The sequence below is a fragment of the Salmo salar genome, chromosome 01 (assembly GCF_965601325.2).
Source record: "Salmo salar chromosome 01, fSalSal1, whole genome shotgun sequence".
Lineage (NCBI taxonomy): Eukaryota > Metazoa > Chordata > Actinopteri > Salmoniformes > Salmonidae > Salmo > Salmo salar.
Window position 1 is genome coordinate 65,422,528 of NC_138291.1, and position 15,649 is coordinate 65,438,176.

The following is a 15,649-nucleotide window of genomic DNA, read 5'->3' on the forward strand; positions in this document are numbered from 1 at the left end:
ACTTCCTACGGCTCCCATAGGCTCTCAGAAGGCGGGAAAAAGCTGAATGATGTAATTCCAGCCACTGGCTGAAAAACATTAGCGCTTTTGGCAAGTGCTCTATCAGAGGACAATGGGCTGAGGCGCGTGCACGAGTCGACCCCATGTTTTTATTTTCTTTCGTCTTTGAACCTAAACACGCTTTCCCGGTCGGAATATTATCGCTTTTTTATGAGAAAAATGGCATAAAAATGGATTTTAAACAGCGGTTGACATGCTTCGAAGTACGGTAATGGAATATTTAGAATTTTTTGGTCACGAAATGCGTCGTGCGCGTCCCCCTTCTTTACCATTCGGATAGTGTCTTGAACGCACGAACAAAACAGAGGATATTTTAACATAACTATGGATTATTTTGAACCAAACCAACATTTGTTATTGAAGTAGAAGTCCTGGGAGTGCATTCTGACGAAGACAGCAAAGGTAATAACATTTTTCTTATAGTAAATCTGATTTTGGTGAGTGCTAAACTTGGTGGGTGTCTAAATACCTAGCCCTGTGATGCCGGGCTATCTACTGAGAATATTGCAAAATGTGCTTTCACCGAAAAGCTATTTTAAAATCGGACATATCGAGTGCATAGAGGAGTTCTGTATCTATAATTCTTAAAATAATTGTTGTGTTTTTTGTGAACGTTTATCGTGAGTAATTTAGTAAATTCACCGGACGTTTGCGGGGGGTATGCTAGTTCTGAACGTCACATGCTAATGTAAAAAGCTGGTTTTTGATATAAATATGAACTTGATTGAACAAAACATGCATGTATTGTATAACATAATGTCCTAGGGTTGTCATTTGATGAAGATCATCAAAGGTTAGTGCTGCATTTAGCTGTCTTCTGGGTTTATGTGACATTATATGCTAGCTTGAAAAATGGGTGCCTGATTATTTTTGGCTGGGTACTCTGCTGACATAATCTAATGTTTTGCTTTCGTTGAAAGCCTTTTTGAAATCGGACAGTGTGGTTAGATTAACGAGAGTCTTGTCTTTAAAATGGTGTAAAATAGTCATATGTTTGAGAAATTGAAGTAATAGCATTTCTAAGGTATTTGAATAATGCGCCACGGGATTCAACTGGCTGTTGAGTAGGTGGGACGATTTCGTCCTGCCGACCCTAGAGAGGTTAAACAAAATAACGACGATAACAGTCCAGTAAGGTGCACAGACTAAACCGGAAACAACCACCCCCTGCCACGCCCTGACCAAACAACCCCTCTTACTGGTCAGGACGTGACAGTACCGCCCCCCCCCCCCCCCAAAGGTGCAGACCCCGGAAGCACCGAAACACAAAAACCCCACAAAAATAACCCCAAACTTAAAGGGAGGGTGGCTGCCGTCACCGACGGTTCTCGTGCTACAACCCCCCCCACCCAACTCCCCAATGCTCCAAATACTGAGGTGGCTCAGGCTCCGGCTTTAGTTCCCATTCTAACCTGCCCACCCCCCTTGAAGGCTCATGGCTGTAGACCACTGCTGAAGGCTCTGGGCTAAGGTGCGTCGCTGGAGACCTCGGGCTGAGGTGCGTCGCTGGAGACCTCGGGCTGAGGTGCGTCGCTGGAGACCTCGGGCTGAGGTGCGTCGCTGGAGACCTCGGGCTGAGGTGCGTCGCTGCAGGCTCCGGACTGTCGGCCGTCTCTGCAGGCTTCGGACTGTGGGCCGTCTCTGCAGGCTCCGGACTGTGGGCCGTCTCTGTCGGTTCCGGATTGTAGGACGTCGCCGGAAGCACTGGACGGGGAACTGTCACCGGAAGCTCTGGACGGGGCACTGTCGCCGGAAGCTCTGGACGGGGAACTGTCGCCGGAAGCTCTGGACGGGGAACTGTCGTCGGAAGCTCTGGACGGGGAACTGTCGCCGGAAGCTCTGGACGGGGACTGCGCACTGAAGGCCTGATGCATGGGGCTGGCTTTGGAGGCGCCAGACTAGTGATACGCACCACAGGGCTAGTGCGAGTAGCAGGAACAGGACGTACTGGGCTGGGCAGGCGCACTGAAGGCCTGATGCGTGGGGCTGGCTTTGGAGGCGCCAGACTAATGACACGCACCTCAGGGCTAGTGCGAGGAGCAGGAACAGGATGTACTGGACTGGGCAGGCGCACTAGAGGCCTTATGCGTGGGGCTGGCTTTGGAGGCGCCAGAACAGTAACACGCACCATAGGGCTAGTGCGAGGAGCAGGAACAGGATACACTGGGTCTTGAATAAATACTGGAGGTCTGGAGCACACTGCCTGCACAACCCATCCTGGCTGGATTGTCACTGTAGCCCTGCACGGGCGGAGTGCTGGCACAGGGCAAACTGGGCTGTGCTGAGGCATAGTGGCTGCCATGCGTAGAGCAAGCGCAGGGTAGTGTGGGCCTAGGAGACGCATTGGTGGCCAGATGTGCTGTGCCGGCGCACTTCTCCCTGGCTGGATGCCCACTCAAGCACGGCACTTGCGGGGGGCTGGTATCAACCGTACCGGACTGTGCGTGCGGATGAGCGAGACCGTGCGCACTTCCGCATAGCACGGTGCTCTCAACGCCAAACGCTCCCCATAATAAGCAGGAGGAGTTGGTTCAGGCCTATTGCCTGACTTACTCCAACTCCCTGTGTGCCCCCCCCAAAAAATGTTTTGGGGCTGCCTCCTCACCTCCTGAAATGGAGGATATAGTGCCTCGTATCTCCGTCGCTCAGCCTTTGCTGCGTCCAGCTCCTCCTTCGAGCGCCGGTACTCCCCTGCCTGCCTCCAGGGTCCCTTTCCATCCATTATTTCCTCCCATGTCCACGACTCTAAGTAGCTCTCCTGCTGCTGCTCCCTCCTCCACTGCTTAGTCCTCTTATGGTGGGTGGTTCTGTCCTAATCTTCGTCGTTTGAAGAGGAGAAATCATCGGACCAATATGCAGCGGGTATATTGCTCATCTTCGATTTATTGAAGGTAACCACACTTAAACAAAATAACAACGATAACAGTCCAGTAAGGTGCACAGACTAAACCGCAAACAACCACCCCCTGCCACGCCCTGACCAAACTACAATAACAAACAACCCCTTTTACTGGTCAGGACGTGACACCTTTACCCTAACCGGGCACTCCAAGGAATTTGAAATGTGGTTGCCATCACAATTACAACATCGTACACCCTCAGATTCCTTAACAACATTCCTTCGGCACACACTTCATACATGTCCATACCTTTTGTAATTCTGGCAAAACAACGGCTTGGACACAAAAGCTCTCACCGCATATCTAACATATCCCATTTTCACATGTGAAGGGAGAAACACTTCATCAAACATCAATAATACCGACAGGCTTTCTTCTTTTCCCCCATCCACTACACGGTTCAGCCGACATGCTCCAACTACTCCTGGTATGCTCCTCATAAATCACAAGGCCTCCACATCCAACGCAACACCAGAGATGAGACCTTTTAACAGTGCTCTGCTACAAAAATCTAAACTCTCCACTTCATAAGTCGATAGTTTGTCGATCCTTAACGCCTTTTCCATCTGCTCTTTCAACACACAAGAAAACAAAACAAAACCACTTCTGGTCACTCTAACCGTCTCCACCTTTCCCAATGCATCCCTTACCATCCTTGATACTTCAAATGCATCTCCCCAAAAAAGCATAATTGTTAGTGTACCTTACTCCAACCAAAAACCTATACTCATTAACAACGTTTGCACTTTTTGTTAAATTTTTCTTCATCACAGTCCTCCACTCTTCAGCCAAACTGCAAGGATCCAATCTCTCCACCAATCTCCCTCCCACTGGGCCAGAATCATCCTTTACATCCTCGGAACAAGTCCAAAACTCGGCAGTCCTCACCGCGGATACTTCAGGCTCCTGTAAGGTTCCATCTCCGAGCTACTAGAGCACGTATCCCTAATTTACACTTCCCTCTACACTCAACTCATTCTTGACTGTCATCACTACACCTGCCACCACAATTGATTCACCCTTACTCTTGTCATATTCAATGTCCTTATCTAGCTCTTCCAGAAGTTCTGTGCAAACCTCCATTCCATATTCACTCAGGACATATTTCACTTTTCTTCTGTTTCCCTTGTCCGCCATCTTCTCCTTCACCAAGTCTTCCTGAGGGTTTGTACAATCCCCCACTTTATATTTATTCATAATATGTTCCAGTTTCTTCCTTTTTCCCCTTGTCCTCCATCTTCATCTTCACCTCCAGTTTACCCTTCCCACCCTCCTTCCCCGGTTGTTGTCAGCTCGAATATTGTCATTAACTTCTCTAGGGCCGGCGGGACGAAATCGTCCCACCTACGTAACAGCCAGTGGAATCCTGTGGCGCGTTATTCAAATACCTTAGAAATGCTATTACTTCAATTTCTCAAACATATGACTATTTTACACCATTTTAAAGACAAGACTCTCGTTAATCTAACCACACTGTCCGATTTCAAAAAGGCTTTACAACGAAAGCAAAACATTAGATTATGTCAGCAGAGTACCCAGCCAGAAATAATCAGACACCCATTTTTCAAGCTAGCATATAATGTCACAAAAACCCAGAAGACAGCTAAATGCAGCACTAACCTTTGATGATCTTCATCAGATGACACACCTAGGACTTTATGTTATACAATACATGCCTGTTTTGTTCAATCAAGTTCATATTTATATCAAAAAACAGCTTTTTACATTAGCATGTGATGTTCAGAACTAGCATACCCCCCGCAAACTTCCGGTGAATTTACTAAATTACTCACGATAAACGTTCACAAAAAGCATAACAATTATTTTAAGAATTATAGATACAGAACTCCTCTATGCACTCGATATGTCCGATTTTAAAATAGCTTTTCGGTGAAAGCACATTTTGCAATATTCTCAGTAGATAGCCCGGCATCACAGGGCTAGCTATTTAGACACCCAGCAAGTTTAGCACTCACCAAAGTCAGATTTACTATAAGAAAAATGTTATTACCTTTGGTGTTCTTCGTCAGAATGCACTCCCAGGACTTCTACTTCAATAACAAATGTTGGTTTGGTCCCAAATAATCCATTGTTATATCCAAATAGCGGCGTTTTGTTCGTGCGTTCAAGACACTATCCGAAAGGGTAAATAAGGGTTACGAGCATGGCGCATTTCGTGACAAAAAAATTCTAAATATTCCATTACCGTACTTCGAAGCATGTCAACCGCTGTTTAAAATCCATTTTTATGCCATTTTTCTCGTAAAAATAGCGATAATATTCCGACCGGGAATCTGCATTTAGGTAAACAGACGAAAGAAAATAAAGCATGGGGTCGACTCGGGCACGTGCCTAAGCCCATAGTACTCTGATCGGCCACTTGCAAAAAGCGATAATGTGTTTCAGCCAGAGGCTGCCTCGATATCGTTCAGCTTTTTCCCGGGCTCTGAGAGCCTATGGGAGCCGTAGGAAGTGTCACGTTAGAGCAAAGATCCTCAGTCTTCAATAAAAAGAGCCAAGATGAACAACAACTTGTCAGACAGGCCACTTCCCATATAGAATCCTCTCAGGTTTTTGCCTGCCATATGAGTTCTGTTATACTCACAGACACCATTCAAACAGTTTTAGAAACTTTAGGGTGTTTTCTATCCAAAGCCAATAATTATATGCATATTCTAGTTACTGGGCAGGAGTAGTAACCAGATTAAATTGGGTACGTTTTTTATCCGGCCGTGTCAATACTGCCCCCTACCTCCAACAGGTTAAAACATTGTTTGATTGGTTGACAAGATGAACTCTGCTCATTGGTCAACCATGCGCGGCGACTGCTCAAGACTTCAGCTAATATTTTGCCACCTCGAGCGCCGAGCCAGCAACACCGCTCACGGGAGTGAGCACCACGAACCGTGCATCTTGCAAAACTCCTTGTGTTTTTCTGCCCTACTCCAATTGAAGTCTGAGACCTTCGCCACTTATCGCGGCCCGTTTTTAATCACCTTTTATGTTAAATCAAAATACAGTGATGTGTGATATTGTAAGATCAAAGGACAGTAGTCACTAGAAACGCCAGTGGCATTAACGTCACTAACGACAAGCAAGTAGCCTACATGAGCTTTTTATTCTTAATGTAGAGGTAGGGTCAGGGCTAAGTTCAAGGTTAGGGTTAGTGGTTAGAATCGCATGTGGTAAGAAAGTGCTGTAGCTCTGTCCATAGCCAGTCACCAGACAGTATGATGACTTGAAAAAAAGATCAAAACTGCCCTCTTGTGGTATGTGTTAACAGTGACTGAGCAGTTAGGGAGAATATCTGAAGACTAATAGAATGTCTGGTGCACACAAACTTTTTGATCAATGAAACTCAGAAACCAGTGATCTAGAGAAATACCATTATTGGACCTTAATCATGCTTAACTGTAATATATATGATAATAATAATAATAATAATATATGCCATTTAGCAGATGCTTTTATCTATAATGACTTACAGTCATGCGCATGCATTTTACATACAAGTGGTCCCGGGAATCTAACCTACAATCCTAGTGTTGCAAGCGCCATACTAAACTAAGCTACAGAGGACAGCAAACTGTGACCAAAAACATTGTCTGAAGGATCCTTCTATGTGTTTTCAAAAGGTCTGGATAGGAGAGTTTATGTTGCCCAACCACTCAACAGCTGTTATTACAATGCTATTACTGCTCTATTATCACACTGTAAGTCTGGCTATGATATGGTGACAGTGATATATAATATTGGCTGTAATAGTGTGGCAATGAGAGCTGGCTTGAAGATCAAGACCCTGAACCTTTTAATGGGTGCTTTAGGGACAACAAAGTTTAAACAACTCTGACATAATATATGATTTGGTAAAACGAGAATGCTAATCACTTCTGCAAGGGGAAGAACAGTTTAAGAGGCAAGTTTATACTCTTTTCCCTTTTAGCTTGAGATGTAATTCGTGAGATAAGGTATTAGTATTAAACAAAATACTTTCCTGGAGACCTCATTACACAAACCTACTGACCAATGAGGCATTCTAGGTCCAGGATTTGTTCCTGACCAAGTGATTTGACCAGGAAAACATGCCCTGCATCCCGATACTTTCCTTTCCTGGATTTAAAAAGGACTGGTATAAACAGTGTAGTGGATGGAAACTCAGTCTAGCCCATGCTTAAACCAATAATTTTACATTTGTGGGGAGTAGGGCACTGATCACATAAACTCCTGGCCCTGGGCATTGCTTAAATCTACTGACAATGAACCATTAGGTACACTTCCACTCCCAAATAAAAGTCAATAGGTCAACTTTCAACAACCAGATAAGTACATCCCCTTCTTATCCTCCATCCCTCCCATCCTCCCTGTGCCCTTTAAACCACCTCTGTGTTGGAGACAGGCTTACATTTCACCTCGCTATACTTCCAGCTCAGCCCTTTCCTATGGCGATCAATAGGAACAGGATCCATTGCTCCATGGTTCTGTAATCCGATGATCAGGAGGCTGTCCGTTGGTACCTGGTTCTGACACGAATTGAGGTCACTATGTCTCAATGTCTCTGACCCCTAACAGAGCCACAAGCAAGTGCACAACCAGATCCATTAAATAACGACACACATCCCATTTTTTAACCAGGAATCAAGACATTCCATCCTTTTCATCAGCTGCCTGTGGCCTTGGACCACCACTGTACTAGTATCCCGAAAGGGATCATTTTCCATAGAAAGAGAACAAATACCAGAGGACATGAAAGCAATTATTTTGCACTTTAATGGCATTACTCTTTATGGATAATACCATTGTCTTCCGACAGATGGCGTCATGCTAAACCGACACATGTTGCCAGGAGCCAGCTGTCTTGGAACTCATTTTTAAAAATTAAGATTTTGTTCGTTCACGTGACACTAGTTCCTAACTTCTGAAAATCACTGCGCTCTCCCATGACTCACTATGGAACACCAGCAGGGCTGAAAACATAATTTGAAAAATTTCTAAATTTCCAACAGATCATTATGGCCTGACATAACAGTAGAACACTGAATTATTAATAACACTAATCTTCTCCTTGTATAGTTATTTTAGTGCTATCTGGTTACCTGACAATCAGCTCATATTGGCCTTTTACTGTGCGTGCAGTGGGTACAGTTTCTAATCTAATTCAGACCGTGTGTGTGTGTGTGTGTGTGTGTGTGTGTGTGTGTGTGTGTGTGTGCGTGCGTGCACGTGTGTAAATGTCTGTCTAGACAGGGTAAGCAGCAGTTTGAAAAGGTCACCACCCATACCATACGGTTTTAGTCACAGAGAACAAAGCTGTCAGGGAAGATGAGTTGCTGTGTCAGTCTCACAGGAAAAACCTTTAGAGTAAAATGGAAATTACAGTGAAATCCACAGTGAAGACTTTATGAATGGGCTTGTGTTGAGTTAAAAGAAACCTAATTGATCACACTACCTACTGCAAATGGCCATTTTGGTGTTTATTGTGCATGACTTTGGTATGTTGAACTGCCATTGTTAAATCATCAGGAATATATTTGAATCTTTTGATAAACACTTTTTCTGAAGTGTATGTTTAGTAACTCATTAGGCCGGATACCATTGACTCAATCTGATTAGGCCTAAAGATGAGGCATTCATTTCCTTAAAAAAATAACAGCTCTGTATCCATTCATTTCCTCTGTGTTTGCTTTCATGATGTGACATCTGTAATCAAATTTCATCCAGTTACCAGGCCAAGGGAGTCGGTCCTACAAAGAATGAACCCTAATAATTTAGAACATCCAACACTGAAGCTACAAAGGTGAAACGGATGGTGATAAGGAGAGCATATGGTCAAAAAAGCTTTTTCTAATGGAGTATTAAATATCCTCAGACTATACTTCGGGCGCTTAGCATCCAGCTACTAAAAGCCAATAATGCTTCGTGCTTCCTCCACTTTACCTCCGGTGGGAATGCAATGATGGATCGGATCCATAAACTCCTCCTGGAAGCCTGTCTTGGAGCTACGTCATCGGCCCCAAGAATGAACGCGCTCGCACTGCCCCATTCATGGAAGCGCGTCTCCATCTCCACAGTAGAACTAGTGGTCAGCCCTGTTGTCATTGTGAATGATTGACATTCAATGGCCTGACATCACACCTATCTGTTTAAAGTAGTCTAAATGCAACTCAAACCATTAGGCTACATTTTTGTTTTATATGTTTTCTATAGCCTACCTCGTCAACTGCACACGATGGATAAACAAACATATTTTGCTGTATAAAAACCCTAAATAATTCGACACCAATAACACCAGGTTCAAACTCTTACCACTCGGACTTGTCATATTTCCGAAAGGCTTGCCTCGACAGGTCTTGGTAGTTTTGAGGCTCCGCCGAGATGCCTTGCGCCCGAGTCCTGGTCCTCGGTCCAATAAGTTGAGCGCTGGGCAAAACGGACTGACATTTGTGCAGTTTCCTCTTCAGTTCTTGGATCTCGTCCTCCCTGTCCGCCAGACGCATCTCCAAGTCTCGTATCCTCTCCTCCTTCAACATTAAAATCTTGGAAAAATCCTCCTCGAGGTCACTCATTTTGAAATCTGCGGAAACTTCACCGTTGTTTACTCTCGAAAAACACAACTCCTATATTTAAACAGTTTCTTGTGGTCAGAATTCCGTTGTTTCCAATGCGTACACGGGCTCCACCGTGCGTATTGAGAAGGATCCCTTTGCAATCCACGTGTTTGTTTCGTTTGGTATTGAAAGGAGAGGATTTAAATCGGCGTTTAAACAGCCGAGCGGGCGGTTGATAGATCCGCAGCGCTGGTCCGCTGGGCTGCTGGTCCACAGACATATACCCTGACCCTCCAGGGACCTATTGATGATCCTTCATTGAGAAACCAATACAGCAGTCTTCCTCTTTGGGGAGGCAAGCCATATGCTAGACTGTCATAGTGTGGAAGATTGTAGCTTTCGGACACAACATCAGTAGTCTGTGTATTGGTTGGACTCCATGAGTTATGCATCGTTCTGGTGGCTGGCGACAGAAAGTAAACCTTCCACAATATAGCCGGCTTCTCACAAAAAAAAGGTTTATTGTCAACAAATGCATTTTTACAATCTCTAGAAAAACGACTTACCAGATGTAAAATGAAAAGTGTCCGTCGCTATCAAATAAACGTCTGAATCCAACTTTTGTCCGAACAGCAGCATATTCCTGTTGAGTTAGACTGTGGGCTGCCAATTAGACCACGCACTTTACTCAATACTTCCTACCATGAAATGTACTGTCTACACAGCAGGAATATGGTGCAGTTCAACAAAAAGTTGGATTCAGACCTTTATTTGATAGGGAGGGTCACAGTTCACTTTATATATAGCAAGTAGAGTTCCTAGACATGATTCCTTTGTTGACAGGGAACGTTTTTGTTTGGTGTAGCCTACTATATTGTTGTAGCCACTCACCTAGAAACCATTCATTCACAACTGAGGAAGTCCAACCAATACATAGACTGCTGATGTTGTGTCCCAAAGCTAGGGAGACATAGAAGCAGGACGTAGGGGTGCTGAGGTTGCTCAGCATCCCCTGATAAATCTAAAATAAATAATAATAATATTTTTTAAATAAATACAAATAATACCCACCAAATTAGTGATTTATTATTACTCCTGTGTGAGAGCACTCCCACCCCAAAACATCTTCCTGCAGCCATGTAGGGAGATTGTTTTTGCATTGACAAATGTTCACCGTCTTGAAATCATCAACACAAAGCTTCTGGAATGGCAGCGAACACCCTTTCATCCGAGCAGCTAACGCAGCCCAGTGAAACTCGATCTGGCTAGTGATCTGATTCACGAGCCTGTTAGACAGAAACACTCACCCCATTGTTGTCTCATTAGACTATATGAAACTCATTTAGGCTATAACAACCCACACAATTACAGGTAACTGACAAAATAAAGGAAACACCAATATAAAGTGTCATAGCAGGGCCTTGGGCGACCACGAGCCAGAACAGGTTGTTAGGGCATATACACTACCGGTCAAAAGTTTTAGAACACGTATTCATTCAAGGGTCTTTCCTTATTTTTACAATTTTCTACATTGTAGAATAATAGTGATGACATCAAAACTATGAAATAACACATATGGAATCATGTAGTAAGCAAAAAAAGTGTTAAACAACATTTTATATTTGAGATTCTTCAAATAGCCCCCCTTTGCCTTGATGACAGCTTTGCACACTTTTAGCAATCTCTCAGCCAGCTTCACCTGGAATGCTTTTTCAACAGTCTTGAAGGATTTCCCACATATGCTGAGCACTTGTTGGCTTCTTTTCCTTCACTCTGAGGTCCGGCTCTTCCCAAACCATCTCAGTTTGGTTGAGGTCGGGGGATTGTGGAGGCCAGGTCATCTGATGCAGCACTCCATCAATCTCCTTCTTGGTCAAATAGTCCTTACACAGCCTGGAGGTGTGTTGGGTCATTGTCCTGTTGAAAAACAAATGATAGTACCACTAAGCCCAGACCAGATGGGATGGTGTATCGCTGCAGAATGCTGTGGTAGCCATGCTGGTTGTGTGCCTTGAATTCTAAATAAATCACAGACAGTGTCACCGGCAAAGGCCCCCCACACCATCACACCTCCTCCATGCTTTACGGTTGGAAATACACATGCGGAGATCATCCGTTTACCCACACCGCGTCTCACAAAGGCACAGCGGTTGGAACAAAAAATCTCCAATTTGGACTCCAGACCAAAGGACAAATTTCCACCGGTCTAATGTCCATTGCTCATGTTTCTTGGCCCAAGCAACTCTTCTTATTATTGGTGTCCTTTAGTATTGGTTTCTTTGCAGCAATTCAACCATGAAGGCCTGATTCACACAGTCTCCTCTGAACAGTTGATGTTGAGATGTGTCTTTTACTTGAACTCTGTGAAGCATTTATTTGGACTGCAATTTCTGATGCTGCTAACTCTAATGAACTTATCCTCTGCAGCATAGGTAACTCTGGGTCTTCCATTCCTGTGGTGGTCCTCATGAGAGACAGTTTCATCATAGCGCTTGATGGTTTTTGCGACTGCACTTAAAGAAACGTTCAAAGTTCTTGAAATGTTCCGTATTGACTGACCTTCATGTCTTAAAGTAATGATGGACAGTCATTTCTCTTTGCTTATTTTAGCTGTTCTTGCCATAATATGAACTTGGTCTTTCACCAAATATGGCTATCTTCTGTATACCAACCATACCTTGTCACAACATAACTTATTGGCTCAAACGCATTAAGAAGGAAAGAAATTCCACAAATTAACTTTTAAGAAGGCACACCTGTTAACTGAAATGCATTCCAGGTGACTACCTCATGAAGCTGGTTGAGAGAATGCCAAGAGTATGCAAATCTGTCATCGAGGCAATGGGTGGCTATTTGAATAATCTCAAATATAAAATATATTTTGATTTGTTTAACACTTTTTTGGTTACTACATGATTCCATATGTGTTATTTCATAGTTTTGATGTCTTCACTATTGTTCTTCAATGTAGAAAATCATAAAATAAAGAAAAGGCCTTGAATGAGTAGGTGTTCTAAAACTTTTGACCGGTAGAGTACATGAGCATCTCATTCTTATATACAGATCTCTGATGGTAGCCAAAATAAAGGCCAACATAATTGCCTGCCCAGCATTTTTATACATGAACCTAAGCATGATGGGATATTAATTGCTTAATTAACTCAGGAATCACATGTATGTTGAAGCAGCTACTTTGTAGCCCTCAAGTGTTTCCATTAATTTGGCAGTTACCTGTTCTTTACACATGGAACTTGTGGTTCCATTAGAGATGTCCCACCAACCTAACAATGTTTCGTATAAAAAAACGGTAATATATAAACTAAACTGTTCAAGCAGCACATCACTATCTCAATCCTTGGTGGTCTCTAGCTGAGTAGTAGGCTACATATGTAGGATCTTAATTTGAGCCAGTTTTCTACAGCAGGAAAATATTCCTGCAGCAACAGGAAATTGGAATTATTATGTGGATTATAATTATTGGACATTTTTGTAGGGGTTGATACATTTTTCATAAGGGAAAATCAATTCTGAAATTTCAAAGTGGAAATTACAAACTTTAGAACCCTTTTTAAAACTCAAATACACTACAAGTTGTACATTTCCTGCATTGCTTGAAAGTTCTCCTACAACAGAGTGATCAAATTGAAATTGAAATCCTTCATCTGTATGTTGAGTTTGCATTGGGTAAAGGTAAAGAGAGGCCAATGTTGTCATACACACAGGCATACACCCACACACACATTGAGCCCTCTGACTAAATCCATTTCAGCTCAATTAATTAATTGAAAGAGCGACTTGGGCTGCCGGGGGAATGTTTCATTAAGATTCTGAGATAAAAATAGAGCCAACATTTGCAAGTGGAGTTCATAATAGTCCATCATATCTGGGTGTCTCAAAATCAATAAAAGTGTCAGGAAAAAAACCTCTCACTCAACGTCAACAAAACAAAGGAGATGATCGTGGACTTCAGGAAACAGCAGAGGGACCACCCCCCTATCCACATCGAAGGGACAGCAGTGGAGAAGTCCCTTGGCGTACACATCACAGACAAACTGAAATGGTCCACCACACAGACAGTGTGGTGAAGAATGCGCAACAGCTCCTCTTCAACCTCAGGACGCTGAAGAAATTTGGCTTGTCACCCAAAACGCTGACAAACGTTTACAGATGCACAATCGAGAGCATGCTGTCGGGCTGTATCACTGCCTGGTACGGCAACTGCACCGCCCACAACTGCAGGGCTCTCCAGAGGGTAGTGCGGACTGCACAACGCATCACCGGGTGTAAACTACCTGCCCTCCATGACACCTACAGCACCCGATGTCACAGGAAGGCCAAAAAGATCATCAAGGACATCAACCACCCGAGCCACTGCCTGTACACCCCGCTATCATCCAGAAGGCGAGGTCAGTACAGGTGCATCAAAGCTGGGACCAAGAGACTAAAAAAACAGCTTCTATCTCAAGGCCATCAGACTGCTAAACAGCAATCACTAACTCAGAGAGGCTGCTGCCTACATTGAGACCCAATCACTGGCCACTTTAATAAATGGATCACTAGTCACTTTATACAATGCACTCTAAATAATGCCACTTTAATAATGTTTACATATTTTACATTACTCATATCACATGTATATACTGTATTTTATACCATCTATTGCACCTTGCCTATGCTGCTTGCCCATCGCTCATCCATATACTTACATGTACATATTCTCATTCACCCCTTTAGAATTGTGTGTATCAGGTAGTTGTTGGGGAATTGTTAGATTACTTGTTAGATATTACTGCACTGTCGGAACTAAAAGCACAAGCATTTCGCTACACTCACATTAACATCTGCATGTGACAAATACAATTTGATTTGATTTGATTTGAAAAGTAAGCTGCCTTTCCGACTACTACCACATACATAGCCACATTTGCTCATCAATTTAGAATCCCTACCATTTTCGTTTTGAAATGACTCACACGGAAAGGCTAAGCTTTGAAGATAATCAATACCTTTTGATGTGCTGTGCAAGAGATCACTTAGAGACATGCTTGAGACCTTGGCCACAGGAGAAATTATCTTGGCTTGAGGGTCACATCTTTACAGACATCCAGCCTTCACTACATGTGGTAAAGCTGTCTCAATAGACTTGATATGGTTTATGGAATGTGATATCCAACTGGATGTGACAGCTTCTGGGTGGCAGGCAGGGCAGGCTCTAGCCTATTGAGGGCCCTAAGCGAGATTTGGTTAGTGGCCCACCCTCTTGATGGGGGAGAAAATTAAAAGGAAAAGTACATTTCCTGCAATTCTACACGTTTTGCCATGGGGCATAGAGAAAATGTTGCAGTTTTAAAGCACGTTTCCTGCAGTTCTACACATTTTGTCATGGGGCATAGAGAAAATGTAGCAGTTTTAAAGCAAGTTTTCTGCAGTTTTACAGATTTTGCCATGGGGCAGAGGGAAAATGTTGCAATTTTAAAGCTAATTTCCTGCAATTCTACACATTTTGCCGTGGGGTGGAGAGAAAGTTTAGCAGTTTTAAAGCTTATTTCCTGCAATTCTACACATTGTGCCATGACTTATGCCATGTTGATGAAACCTGAGTGAGAGTGACTTACAAAATCAATGGGGGCCCCCTGGAGGTCAGCGCCCCTGGGCACGTGCCCTGCATGCCCGGACGGTTTTCTGGCCATAATTTCTACAAGTTTAGATAACTGGCTAGACAAACTTACTATTCAAGCAATTGTTAGCTGACATAGCTAAAATTTGCTGATGCACAACCAAATGTTGAACTTACTCCTTGTATATTCTACTATTCTAACTCTCAAGAGTAAGTTAAGACCCCAAAGGAGTTCCTAAAATTCGTTCAGGGGACCCCTAGTGACCACTTATGATTGCTTATGCCTGCAGCCGGCCCTGGTGACAGGGTCATGACTGGAACAGTGCCTTGGGCAGCGTAGACCAATCAATCATAGCTTAGATCCTAACTGTATCCTCTATCCCACTAACAAATGTTCTTTACATACAGTGCCTTCGGGAAAGTATTCAGACCCCTTGACTTTTTCCACATTTTGTTACATTACAGCCTTATTCTAAAATGGATTAAATTACATTTTTTTCCGCAACAATCTACACATAATACCTTAT

General features: G+C 43.5%; 1 protein-coding gene across 1 annotated transcript in view; it reads right to left on the reverse strand.

Moving 5' to 3' along the window:
• The window catches only part of LOC106607187 (cGMP-dependent protein kinase 1), a 193,902-nt gene extending 184,053 nt beyond the window's left edge, over window positions 1-9,849 (reverse strand). Inside the window, exon 1 of the mRNA XM_014203919.3 lies at window positions 9,264-9,849. Coding sequence (XP_014059394.2) covers window positions 9,264-9,523 — 260 coding nt within the window. The 5' untranslated portion in view covers window positions 9,524-9,849. The remainder of the gene's footprint in view (window positions 1-9,263) is intronic.
• Between the last annotated feature and the right edge of the window lie 5,800 nt (window positions 9,850-15,649).